The sequence below is a fragment of the Triticum urartu genome, chromosome 2A (assembly GCF_056163025.1).
Source record: "Triticum urartu cultivar PI428250 chromosome 2A, HENAU_Tu73, whole genome shotgun sequence".
NCBI lineage: Eukaryota > Viridiplantae > Streptophyta > Magnoliopsida > Poales > Poaceae > Triticum > Triticum urartu.
In genome coordinates, this window is record NC_141874.1 from 506,284,151 (window position 1) to 506,295,886 (window position 11,736).

Consider the following 11,736-nt stretch of genomic DNA (forward strand, 5'->3'; position numbering starts at 1 on the left):
TGGCCGGGATGAAATTGATCTGGTATGATTTCCAATTGCAACCCTAGATCCTTTTGTTCACAAAAAAATGTTGCAACCTTTGATTTCAATTGATGAGCATGAGATCAAAAAGATATGTTCTCAACATACTTGTGTTTGATTTTTGTGTAATGTTTCTGATATGTTGTCAATTAATGCTAGCATCTTCCTGCTGTCTGCTAGTAAAATGTTACAAGTATGTGTTGCACTTGCTACGTGCTACTTGCTGGATGTTACATGCTACATCCTAAAATGCTGCATGCAGGAGTTGTTTTGGAATTGTGATTGACATGCTGCATCCACTTTTTTTGTTCGCGTTTTTTGCATGTTTTTTCATGCAGCAAAAAGGAACAGACTTGGGTGCTGATTTTGTTGCAGAATGTTGCTGTGGAGCCATCGATTTTCCTTGATGATGATATGCAAAATGTTGCGCACGAAGAAGAAGATGATGGCATTGATCTGAATGATACTCCGGGACATGATAGTGACGATTCCTTGCGGCTGAACACGGATGGTGCAGCTCCAAACCATTGCAATGCCCGTGTGACCGGTGATAATGCCAATGGAAATGCTGCACTGCAACACTTGTTGATGAACCAGACGAAGATATATCATCACAGCCAGTTGTCCCTTTTGTTGGAATGATTTTTGACAATGTTGAAGAAGCTCAGCGTGTTTACAATGAATATGCTTCAAAGATGGGCTTTGGAACTCGCGTTGTGATGTCAAAGCATAGTAGGAAAAATAGCTTGGAACAGAAGCGCATCCTAATCTATAGAGTTTTTGAGTGCATACACTCACGGAAAGATCCTTCGAAGAATGTTGGTGGAAGAATTTCTGACGGGGCTGCAACAAATCAAACTGATGATGTTGATATGAGCTATGCTAGTAATAAAAAATTCCAAGCAAACAAGCTGGCATCTATATGGATGTGAGCGACAAGAGGCGAAGAAACCGGTTGGAGCGATATGATTGCAAGGCTCGTATGGGTGTTAGCCTCAAAGACGATAGCTGGGTTGTGACAGTTTTTGAGGCCGATCACACACACCAGCTGATGTTGCAAAGGGGGCATCGGAGATTTTGCCGCTCTCACAGAAAGATCCCCGATGCAGACATGCAATACATCACTTCGCTGCACTATCGCAACATATCAGCGGCTAATATGATGAGCTTGCTTGGAGATGCACGGTGTTGCGATCCTAGGAGTTTGCCGTATGTGAAGACTGATGTGACAAATGCAAGAGCAAAGCTGCGAAGAGGACTGTCAGAGCGTGATTTGGAGCTGACAATCGAGTACTTTGAGAGAACACAAGTGGAGAATCCCAACTTCTTTTTCTCGAAGCTAGAAGAAGATGGAGCTGTTAGGGCACTTTTCTGGGTTGATGGGAGAACAAGGGCCTTGTATCCAAAGTACAAAGATTGTGTGTTTTTCGACACCACATTCTGCACCAATCGCTACAACTTGCCCTTTGCTCCGATTGTTGGCATTAACAACCACACACATACTGTTTCCTTGGGGTGCGCTTTGTTGCCTGATGAGACCATCGAAACTTTCAAGTGGGTCTTCCAACAATGGATGTTGGCAATGAATAACGAGCATCCGTTGAACATTATGACTGATCAAGACCAGGCAATGGCTAAAGCCATCTCAATGGTATTTCCACATTCAACACACAGATGTTGCAAGTGGCACGTGTTCCGGGTTGCAAGGACGAAACTAGGGAAGATGTTGGGCAAGGATGAGCCTTTTGCTGAAGCATTCTATGGTTGCATCAATGATTCCGATACCGTTGAGGAGTTTGAAGAACGGTGGAAGCAGATGGTCGAGTCATTTGGTGTGGCTGATAAGAAACACCTTAAGAACATGTGGGACAGCAGGGATATGTGGGCTCCTGTGTACTTTAGGAATAAGTTCTTCCCATTCACAGGAACAACCGGGCAGTCCGAGGGCCTGAATTCCTACTTCAAGACTTTAAATCATCACGGAGACTCGGTTTGGACATTTGTCCAGCAGTTTGAGCTTTGCCAGGAGCTAATGCTTGATCGTGAAGACAATGCTGGCTTCATCAATGAAGCGACGAGGCCTCCGCTTTGGGGCAAGTAAGTCCAAAGTCATGTAGCATTTTTTTAGTTTTCCAGCATAGTGTGGTTGCAGCATTTCTTTGAAACATATGTAGCAATTCTTATTGATGTTGGAAGCTTTTTTTGTTTGCAGCTACAACATTGAAAAGCAAGCTGCAGATTTCTATACCAGAGAGGTATTTTCCAAGTTTCAGAAACTATTGGCTAAATCAACATGCTATGGTCTGCAATATCAGCTGCAAGGGGATGTCATCTGGTTTCGCCTTGTTGCAAATTATGGCGTCAAGCCAAAAGTGTACACGGTGCGTGTTGCTCCTAAAGATCAGGCATACATGTGCACCTGCAACATGTTTGAGATGTGTGGGCTGATCTGCCCACATATCATCCGTGTCATGGTGCACCTGAATGTGCAAACGATACCTGCGACTTACATGCTTCCAAGATGGTCTAAGAGAGCAACCGACCTTGCGCCTGAACCGGGCGATGGGCATAGAGCTATGCATTTCGGCGTCCCCACGACAAACACCCTAAAGTTTAACTCTATGCCGGAAGTTTGGGAAACTCGCTTCTGATGCTTGCTTCAATGATGAAGCTTATAGTTTTGTCTCTGGGCTAATTGATCAGGGCAGTGTTGGGGTTGCTGCAATAAAAGCTAGAGCAACTGATGGGTTTGCAGGAGACGAAGAAGGCCAAGGTCATGCAGGAAATGAACAAGTCTCAGGGGGTCCAAGTACAGGTCAGCGGGATCCACCCCCCGTAGGACTGCGGAACCCATCAAAGTCAGCAAAGAAGGGGAGGCCAAAGGAGAAAGAGAAGCGCAGGAAACCACTAATTGAGATTCGAGAAGATGAAATGAAGAAGAAAGCAAAGAAGGACGCGGCGAAAACGAAGAAAGCTCCAAAGCCAAGGGAAAAGAAGACTCCATGCAAATATTGTGAAGATGAAGATCACAACATGAAGGATTGCCAACTCCTTGTAGCTTTTCTTGCTGCGAGTGCGAGCGCGAAAGCTCCGGGTGTCGAAACAATCCTTACACTTTAGGATATTTTCGTGAGGGAAAAAATGATGAATTGCCTTGTAACACCCCATGGCTTATGATAATAAGTTGTGTTGACTAGCTGTGAATGTTTGTTTTGTGGGATTGCAACATATTACTACATGCGTGGTTTGAAAAAAGCAGAATGTTGCTTTTTACAAGAGTTGTTTTAAAAAAATTTCTTATTGTTATATGTTTGTGAGAGCTTACTTTTTGTAGTATGATGGTGCCAAAATTTGTAGAATTTTTTTAAAAAAGCAGAATGTGGGTTTTTTCTTATTTTTTTAAAATAGTACTCAATGGTTCTTGTAACCACAGCTTGATCCATGCTTAAAAACAACATGTTTTAAGCTTTTGAAAAGCATGGTTGAAGCTTTTAAAAAACATGGTTGAATATTTTTGAAAATATGGTTGAAGCTTTTAGGAAACATGTTTGAAGCTTTAAGAAAACATGTTTAGAAGATTTCTGAAAAGCATGGTTGCAGCTTTTTAAAAACATGGTTGAAGCTTCTGTAAACAAGGTTGCAACTTTTAGGAAACATGGTTGATGCTTTTGAAAACTTGGTTGTAACTTTTTCAAAGTATGGTTGAAACTTTTTCAAAATATGGTTGCAGCTTTTAGGAAACATGGTTGAAGCTTTTTGCAAACATGGTTGAAGCTTTTTAAAACATGGTTGAAGCAAAATAACAAGTTTGAAAAGGAAAAAGCCTTGAATGATTTAAAGTGTTGATTTAGCTGTACAGCAAAAGTTGGGAAAGGAAGCATATTTACATTATGCTTCCAGCAAAAATATTGTAGCGATGTAGCTAATTTGCAGGTAAAAAAGTATATTTTGGCTCTGCAACAAATCTAACAGAAGGTTGTAGCTATTTCCCGTGAGCTTCCAGCAATTTAAGTGTGTGACAAAAAATAGCATTCACATATTATTTTTCAGAAAATATGTTTTGAGGGGGGGAAATGCACAGAGATTCCCTTGAAACTTCAATGGATGAAGTTTGAAATATTTTCATATTTCAGAACCAGTGAAACAAAAAACAATTGTCAACGCATGATCATGTTGGCAAACAGAAGAACGCATCCATTAAAAACATAAGTGCATCATCCAAATATCAAGTTATCATCGGTTTACATACCAAAAGGACACATGTTTACTGGAGGTATCAACAGTTTACATACGAACGCGCACTACTCTAATCCTATCAGAACGCTACCACCTCGGACATGATCTAGACCTAACGAAGAAACAAGCTTGTTCGTCTTTAACCTTCTAGAAAATCAAGCCGCCAACTCATCGTTGAACGCCCGCTCCTTTGGGGCGTTGTTCATTGGGTGGCTGAAAAGGTTGTATGCCACATCGATGTGGTATCGCGCCATGTCTTCCTGTAAAAAATGAATACAAAAAGTAAGTAAGTATGATACTAGTTATTCTTGAGTTGCATGAGTGATGAATGCAAAAAGTTCACATCCACCCACCGCAAAAAATTGATATGGATGTAGCAAAATTATGATATGGATGAAGCAAAAGCAGAATGTAGTTGTAGCACACTAGACATATGGATGTAGCTAAAAAAGCCTAGTAGGTACAAACTTGAACCACATATGAAGCAACAACAAAACATGGTATTCTTCTGTTGCATGAGTATTGAAAACAAAGAAAGTAGATTGTAACAAAATGACAAGACAAAAAATTAAAAATGTGTACCTGCTTGAACTCTCTCATTGACTTCCCATCATAGTTCTCCACATACTTGAGCCCAAAAAAACCACAATCACATCTGTGAGATAAAAAAAAAGTTCTCCATCATACTTCCCATGCGTAGTTGAAAAAACAAAATGTTGAAATGGAACACATGATTGAAGCAAAATTCAAAAAGAAAACTCACAGGGTATCTTGCTTTGGGTAATCCTCTAGGTCAACATGGGCGAAGGATCCAACATTGACATTGAATTCGCTGCACTCTTGTGCAAGGGTTGCAAAGTTTGTGATCTAGCACCGAAAACACACACAAAAGTTTCAAAAATAAAATGACGTGTGTAAAGATGACAACAGGGCATTTATGTAGATGAATCTGAAGGCTAAACAGAAAAAATTAGAGAGCATGAGCATACCAGGTTATTGGCTTGCTTCTTCAAAGGAGATTGTTTTCCTTTTGAATGGATTGAGTCAAATACATTCCACTGCTTGTGAAGCAAGTTTGCGCAAACAACTATCCAATGGCGATCATGAACAATTGTGAAAAAGAGCTGCAAAAAACAAAAGAAAGGCGAAAAGGTACTCAGAACATGTAAAAAATGTTACAGCCGCGTCACATCATTGGATCACATTTGGAAGTTATTTGTGGTGTGGAACAAAACAAAGCTTCGTGAAACTTACGAGGTCAAACTTTTGAACCTTGAACACTTTCATAGCCCTTTCAAGCTCAGCCATGAGTTTTGCTGGATGGAAAGTTGATGGGTCTTGTTTTAGTAGGATCTACTTGAAAGATACAACAAAATGGTTAGTGTGTGTTGCAATGAAAATGTGAAAAGAAAGAAAAGAATGAAGCATTGCTTGTTTTTACAAAAACTTACCCCCGCGTGGACTGAGAAAATGTATTTCTTCAGCCCCGGTTCTTTTGCTGCACGGGATGCAATGTTGTTCATCTCGATACATAGTGACATGACCTCATCATTCATATCCCCACGAGGCTTGAAGCATTCAAGGAATTTCTTGTATCCAATGTAAAATCCACCTAGCTTGATGAAAGGTGTCCTGTTACCATAGATGCAACCAAAATGAATCATTTGTTTCGAGCAGAAAAAATAAAAAAATAGAAAGCAAAAACAGATAAGGCTTAGGTAGCTCACACTTGTTCATTGGGTTGTGATTTCCTCAATGGTTTCCCATGTTTTACAAACCTCTCATACATTTCTGCAGCCTTGTCGACCTTTTGCTTCTTTGCCTTGGTATTTTCTATGGCTGGAACTTTGGCCATCCTCTTCTTCCTAGTGTTCTTGTCATGTGTGCTAGGGCCACTGCTTGCATCAGCAAAATGCTCTTCTGTAGCGACCATCTTAAGAGCTGTAGCAAAAAAATACAAATGGATGAGTTTGCAAGAGATTGTACAAAAAGAATTTGCTGGAATCACACAAATGTGAAAAAATGATATGGAGAAAAACAAAAAGAAATGATGCAAGATGAAGGAAGCATACTTGGGCTGTCATCATCGTCTGAAACAGGAAACACGGGGATGTTTGCATAGATGGGGCTGACTGTGCTCTTCTTAATTATAGGCTCATCCGTGGAATGCATCATCTCATAGTCTTCGGAGCCCTTTGGGAACAACTCACAGGATGGCTCGTCGTCCCAAATGCCGGCTGTCGCACTCCTGGGTGCATCATAGAAGAGTGGGGGGCTGTGAGGTGAGGCGTTGCCTTCCATCTCGAAACTCACTCTTTGTTGCTCACAAGTTTCCGCAGCCTTTGTTGCAACTTCTAGGTTCAATCCGGTGACTTCATCCTTGTTGATGCTAGGTGTTGTATCTTGAGCTTGAGCTTGAGCACCAATGTCGGCATTTGCAGCTTTAGCATCATTCTCTTTTCCACGACATTCGTCCATGATAGGTGCTTCAAAGGAAAAGTTGGGTTCATTGGTAGCTGTGATGGCGTCTCCAACATCACGAAGGAGAGCAGCCATCCGGTTGCACTGCAATTCCTTTAAACACTGTCCAAACTTGCCTACTACACCATCCACCTCTGCTGCAAAAATACCCTTGTGCTTGTCGTAGAGCATTTGAAACTGAGTTGGTACCTACAAGAAGGCAAGTGGCCAACATTTTTAGTGACAAGTATATCCAGATTTTGAGAAGTATGGATGTAAAAAAACACAAATGTGGGTGTAGCACATTAGAGGTATGGATGAAGCGAGAAACAAGTAGGTGTGCTGCTGTGTCACTATGTATCAAATAAAAGTGTGATTGTAGCAATTTACTGTCATGGATGAAGCATAAAAAACAAATGGTCTATACCTTTAGGTAGCAAATTATTGATATGGATGTAGCAAAATTATGATATGTTTGAAGCAAAAACAGAATGTAGTTGTAGCACACTAGACATATGGATGCAGAAAAAAAGCCTAGTAGGTATGAACTTAAACCACATATGAAGCAAAAACAGAACATGGTTGTAGCATATCAGAATGAGGGATGCAGCAAACAAAATATACACTTGCAGCTGGGTATAGTAAATAATGCAAAGCCAAAGGCAAACAGGAAATGAATACAAAGAAAAAGATAGTGTAGATGGGGGAAAAGTACCCTTAGATCTTGCATGCTAGGGAATGATTGCTGCAGCCAATCGTTGAGCGAGGATGATAGGTGTGGTTCAGCTTCAACATTTTGTTGAGCCTCGTTTGATTGAGAGTCCTTTGCTTGAATTTCAGCACCTTGAATTTGGCTTCCTTGGCCACTAGTTCCTTGGCCACTAGGTGCTTCAGCACCAACTCCCTGCCCACTGGCTGCTTCAGCACCAACTTCCTGTCCCACGAGTTGTGCTGCATAGGGGGTGTTGCACAAACTCCGTATCTAGGAAAACAAAACATGAGTGGCGGAAATAAGAAGGCTGCCATAACCTAAATGGAAAAGCAAAGATTGCTACATGCAAATTCAGTGAGCAAAAAACAGGGGGAGGGGTCTTAATACTCCATTGGCAAAGGAAAATACATAGGCGGGATGTAGCAAAATTACTTGGGTGTGTTTCCCGTAGAAAGGTTGGACAAGAGTGAGCTTGTTCTTGTCAACTTTATCCAACCAATCAAAATCCTTTTGACAAACAAAACGTATCCTCGGCACGGAATAATCAATGGCATGCTCATTTGGGAGGCCGGCCGAAATATCAATATGATCCATGTATATGATCTGCATAGAATGGAAAAGGACATTAGCCAACAAAAACATAAATGCGAGCTATAGAAATGTATATAAGGTTTCATGCAGCAAAGAAAAAAATGCATGTATTTCATAATGTTGCGTTGCATACCGCTAACATGGGAAGGCATGAAGCGATCTGAAACTCCGCTGCTTTTTTTGTATTTGCTTGCATCCTCTTCTTCTCTTGAAAGACTCCAACCTCCTCCATCACTCGTGCCAACAAGTGCTCATCCCAAGCGAATTCATGCACCAAAGACATATCTTCCAAGTAAGCTAGATACTCAAGATTCACCATATTGCCAGTGCTTGGGCACAAAACTGTTGCCAACGCAAGGAGTGTCCACGTCCTATTTATCATAACCACATCCTCATCGCTGCAACTAGTGAGCAACTTGACAACATGGGCGATTGGAGCCCTGTTCCCCTCCTTGTAGATGCTGCGAAGCTCATGTTCATCACTCTTCTTAAGAAGCTTCACGGGTCTATCACCGGATGGCACGTTGAAAATCCTTTTCACCATGAGCTTGCTGAAGGTGATGGACTTGTTCTTGTGTTTGAACTCAGAGAGTATGTGATTCGTGTTCATCACAACAAACTCAATGAGCTCATGGGGCACCTTGAAAGACCGGATGTCCAACAAGTCTCCAAACGGTCCCTCCCTTATGATTCTCTGTTTTTCTGGTGTTACTTGCTTCCCAATCTCAGCCAGCCTTTTTGAGTTAAACCTTGACTTAAAGCCACATAGATTGCCTTTCTTCTTGATCTTATTCTTAACCTTCTTACTCCCTTCATTCTCACCAGCGGTGCCTGCGACATCTACAAAAAGGAAAAAAAACAAGTCAATAAAACCCTAAAACTGCATCATCAGTAGCTAGGAAAAAACATACAAGAACACCTAAAAAATCTGTAAAACCTATGAAACATATAAGCACACATAAAAAATGTACAGAATAAAACATTGCACTCTAAAATTAGCATTTATACAAGTACGTCTGCTATAGAATAAAACCTAGGAGATTTTGCAGCACCAAGAAACCTATTTACAGATTTACATGGCAAACAAGGATGCCTCTATGCGGTGTGTGATTCCTTTAGGATCTCAAACAAGTTAATTTTCAGTGTCATTCTATTCACCGCTGGAGCTTGAGATACATAAGTAAGAGTTCACATGTTTCGTGTAACTCTGCTGCTGCGAACACGCGTTCGGCGCAAGGCCGGTCATAACTCCGTCACTCCGTGTAAGCTACTGGTAAATCCGCCGCATAAGATTCATGTTCAGAGATGAATTCATTTCTGTTCGTTCTAGTTTCAGCAATCAAATCTGAAATGATCCTCGATTCAGAAGCAGGGGTATTGGGCTGCGGAGTTCAAACTTGGTTCATCATACGCAAAAAAAGGTTCGGAATACATATTGATCTAGTACATTTGCTGGTAAACTCTAGTACTCCTACATGCTTGCAGATGATGATCTTAGACAAAGTGCACGTACATTTGCAAAAGTACAAAGTTGGTTTCGGCCCTATATACAACACAAAAACACAAACACAGCAGTGTGCATGCATCTTCACATGGTGATCTGAATTTTACTCTGTTCTACTGTATCATCTAAAACAAAATGTTCCTCACAAATTCCCCTCAGAAGTGTCCAGTGACCATTTAAACATAGGAATACCATTTCCCTGTATCCAATAGTTCGTGGATGAAAAAAATCCCAAATCCTAATCCCAATCCCATCCCAAATCCCTAGTGAACACAAGATTCAAATCCACCACCCGCCCCCTCCATCTGCCCGCGGGAACACCACCCGCCCCCTCCCTCTGCCCACGGGAACACCACCCCGCCCCTCCCTTGACCCGCGGGAACACCACCCTGCCCCCTCCCTCGACCCGCGGGAACACCACCCCGCCCCCTCCCTCGACCCGTGGGAACACCACCTCGTTCCCGTCCGTGCCGGCGCCGGCGCCGGCCCGCGGGAACACAAACGACTCGCCCGCACCATAACTCGCCCTAACCCTAAAGCCAACGGGGGAGGGGGAGACAACAATGAAAGGGAGAGCAGGAGGGGAGAGTTACCATCCGGGGAAGCCATAGATCACCGGAGAATCGAGATCCGCCCTGGGCCGCCGCCGCCGCTCTTGATCTCTAGGCGCCAACAAGCCCGTCGCCCGCAGGTCGCCCTGCCTCCTCGCACCGAAATGACGCCCCCGTGCGGTTGCAGCAAAAAACTGGGGAAGGGATAACCCGTGCGCGTTAAAAAAACACGGGTCTGTGGTGACACGTGGCACAGACAACGTCCTTGGATCAAAAGAGATCCAACGCATGGAGCGCGACCGGCGCCCCGGCCACAAACACTTCCCATATAATAATGCCATGATGTATCACAAAAACTAGTTTTTCAGAAAAACACAGGGAAAAAACTTTAAATAGGAGAAAACACATATTTTTGCCATTATATGTAACATGCAAAAATACCATATGCCTACAGAAAATAACAACGCACAATCTCTAAATTTGCCATGATTGTGGGAAAAACAAAATTCCCAAATTTGCCATGTGAAGTAAGTACAAAAGGTTTCACTATTTAAAATGCCATGTGAAGTAAGCAAATATCAAAAAACAATTGCCATGAGAACTAAGTACAGAAGTTTCTCTAAAATTACGCCATGGTTTCCTAGAACATTTAAAAAAATGTCGTGAAATTTTACAAATTTCCATGGTCCCTAGAACATTTTCAATTAAGGGCCATGGAAAAAATTCCATGGTCTAATTAATAAAAATGCCATGGTCTAATAAATATGATATGCTACAAAATGATAAAACTACAATGCTCTAATTAAATAAAAAATGCCATGCTACAAAATGATAAAAATACCACGGTCTAATTAAATAAAAAATGTCATTATACAAATGATAAAAATATCATGGTCTAATTATTAAAAATGTCATGGTCTGTTTAATAAAATGCCATGGTCTAATAAAAATGTCATGGTTTAATTAATAAAAATTCATGCTACAAAAAAAATAAAAATGTCATGGTCTAATTAAATTAAAAAATGCCATAGTACAAATGATAAAATGGCACGGTCTAATTATTAAAAATGCCATGGGCTATTTAATAAAAACGCAATGCTACCTATGATAAAATGCCATGGTCTAATTTTGAAAATGTCATGCTACAAATGATAAAATGCAAGGGTCTAATTTTTAAATATGCCATGCTACATATGATAAAAATGCCATGGTCTGAAGTAGATAAAATCTCCATGCTGCATATGATGAAACTACCATTGTCTAATAAATAATTTTCCCATGGTCTGAAAGATAAAAATGTCATGCTACCTATAATAAAAAATACATGACAAATTTAGGAACTTGTTCTCTAATGAACATATGGTAAATTTTGGCAAAAAAAACTGTAATGTACACAGTAAAGTAGAATTAGGGGATTTGTTTCTTTCAAAAAAGATGGCAACAATTTCTATGGGAACATATCAAAATTTAGGGGATTGATTCTGCAAAAAAAACATGCTAAAAATACACACAAAAAAGGAATCGGATGTTATACACTCCCTCCGTTTCAAAATACAAGATGTATTAGGTTTTTCAAAAGTTAATGCAGCACATGTTTGACCAACTTTTAGAAAAAAAGTGCTGACATATAGAATACCAAATTTGTATCATTAGATCTATCA

The 11,736-nt window shown here is 40.9% G+C and overlaps 2 protein-coding genes across 2 annotated transcripts; one reads left to right on the plus strand and one right to left on the minus strand.

The window, feature by feature from the left end:
• The first annotated feature begins 1,132 nt into the window (after window positions 1-1,132).
• LOC147985652 (protein FAR1-RELATED SEQUENCE 5-like) lies at window positions 1,133-3,141 on the plus strand. The gene is made up of 3 exons (XM_087541676.1): window positions 1,133-2,118; window positions 2,234-2,651; window positions 2,725-3,141. Exons 1-3 carry the CDS (start codon window positions 1,133-1,135, stop codon window positions 3,139-3,141), a joined length of 1,821 nt encoding a protein of 606 aa, XP_087397802.1.
• Window positions 3,142-4,412: 1,271 nt separating this feature from the next.
• LOC125537143 (uncharacterized) lies at window positions 4,413-8,852 on the minus strand. Its single transcript, XM_087539916.1, has 11 exons — window positions 8,154-8,852; window positions 7,862-8,032; window positions 7,433-7,699; window positions 6,330-6,927; window positions 5,985-6,198; window positions 5,709-5,889; window positions 5,512-5,610; window positions 5,247-5,381; window positions 5,021-5,124; window positions 4,840-4,912; window positions 4,413-4,517 (listed from the first exon to the last, which is right to left on the minus strand). Exons 1-11 carry the CDS (start codon window positions 8,628-8,630, stop codon window positions 4,413-4,415), a joined length of 2,424 nt encoding a protein of 807 aa, XP_087396042.1. The 5' UTR covers window positions 8,631-8,852.
• Window positions 8,853-11,736: the final 2,884 nt, after the last annotated feature.